Source organism: Sinocyclocheilus grahami, unplaced genomic scaffold (genome assembly GCF_001515645.1).
Source record: "Sinocyclocheilus grahami isolate Dianchi unplaced genomic scaffold, SAMN03320097.WGS_v1.1 scaffold15399.1, whole genome shotgun sequence".
In the NCBI taxonomy this organism is placed as follows: domain Eukaryota; kingdom Metazoa; phylum Chordata; class Actinopteri; order Cypriniformes; family Cyprinidae; genus Sinocyclocheilus; species Sinocyclocheilus grahami.
Genome location: NW_015515737.1, coordinates 18,858 through 20,386, shown reverse-complemented (window position 1 = coordinate 20,386; position 1,529 = coordinate 18,858). Strand labels below are relative to the sequence as shown.

Below are 1,529 nucleotides of genomic sequence, written 5' to 3'. Positions count from 1 at the left end.
CAGAAGCCTGGGGAGGCAGCCCACTCCTAAACCCATCCAGCTTAACACAAGAAGGAACATTTCTCCATTACCACTCTAGGTCACTGAAACAACCTGGGAGAGAAGCTCGCAAGCAGAGCATTCAATACATCCACGCCCAGCGAGGTTCCCTACACACAATATCATGCATATTAGAGAGGCACAACTCAGCTAAATATAGCTCCGCCAGTGATCTTGCATGCTCTGAGCTAAAAACAATTCAGTGCTCACACTTCATCGTTATGGCCACACAATCATTATCCATGGCAAAAGCATTATCCGCGGCATCAGGCAACCTGATGTAAAGGGTATGCGTACACTGCAGATCAAAGCAGATCACCGCGAGCTGAGATAAAACCGTGCCATGGCAATGGCCAGAGACACAAACGCTTTGCCCCGCATCCCTCGGGAATAGGAACAAGCACGAGTGGAGCGTTATCATTGTGACTCATCACAATGAGCGCGTAGATGCCGAGACAAGACACAAAAGCTAGAATATGCCCTTAAGTGTTAGAATCCAAAAATGGAGGCGCACGTTCCTTAAAGCGCTGCTCGACCAGGATGACGCTTCACACATGTGAACAAACAGACGGCTCCGAAGACAACACAAGTTGGTGATGTATTCAGCAGGTGCCCTTTTATACTTTCGGGTACCCGCCTATGATGTCACAGGCCACATGGACCAATAGGATTGGAGTTGTTTTACACATGCTTCAGACATGCTGGCAGCATTCCCCAAAGTGTCCTCCTGGATGCAGCATTGAGTGTAGGCAGACAACTAGTTCATGTCAGTGGAAATAAACATTAAAGGGACAGTTTACCAATAAAGTAAAATTGTCATCATTTACTCAACCTCATCTTCTGTGTAACACAAAATAAGACATTCTGAAGATGTTCTAAAGAATAGTTGTTTGGAATGAAACATGAATGAAGGGGTGAAATATTAATTTTACAATTGTTACATAGCTTAATTTCATTGCTCTTTGATGTTTCTAGGATATCAAAATGATTAATGAAGGGAGGCAGCCCATGTACCAGGAGGACATCGACAGGACAATCCTGAACTTACTGGAGCAGCTGAAATCTCTGGATCGAGATGCAGCCGAAGCCTCTCGTTTGCAGCACCCTCATTCTGAGATGATTGAGAAGGAGTGAGTACAAACCTCGTAACTCTGTCTATATAGCCTTTCAAATAAAATATCCAATTGCATCTCATGCCTTAATCCATGCAAGCAGAATTATATGCTGTGAATAAGGTTTTGTGGATGACTCATGTTTTCTCCTCAATGGAAAAGTATTAAACAGCTGCGAAAGCGTGTGATGAAGCTCCATGAGGAACATGATCGCATTTACCATTTCGCAAGATCGAAGAAGTTTCCCACCATCACCCGGGGAAAGATGGTTGCTGAGAAACTGGTGTGTATCTAAACATACCTCTCTTTCTTTCTTTCCTTTGAATATTCGGTTGCAAATGCAAATGATTCATGTAGTGATGGTGAAGTGAAGCGTTC

The 1,529-nt window shown here is 43.9% G+C and overlaps 1 protein-coding gene across 1 annotated transcript; it reads left to right on the top strand.

Annotated features, from left to right (window-relative positions):
• Window positions 1–941: 941 nt before the first annotated feature.
• On the top strand, window positions 942–1,434 carry LOC107579208 (periplakin-like; the record flags this gene model as incomplete). The annotated part of the gene is made up of 3 exons (XM_016265064.1): window positions 942–953; window positions 1,015–1,169; window positions 1,314–1,434. Coding segments are annotated over exons 1-3 (288 nt in total), but the record flags the coding sequence as incomplete, so codon positions are not given.
• Between the last annotated feature and the right edge of the window lie 95 nt (window positions 1,435–1,529).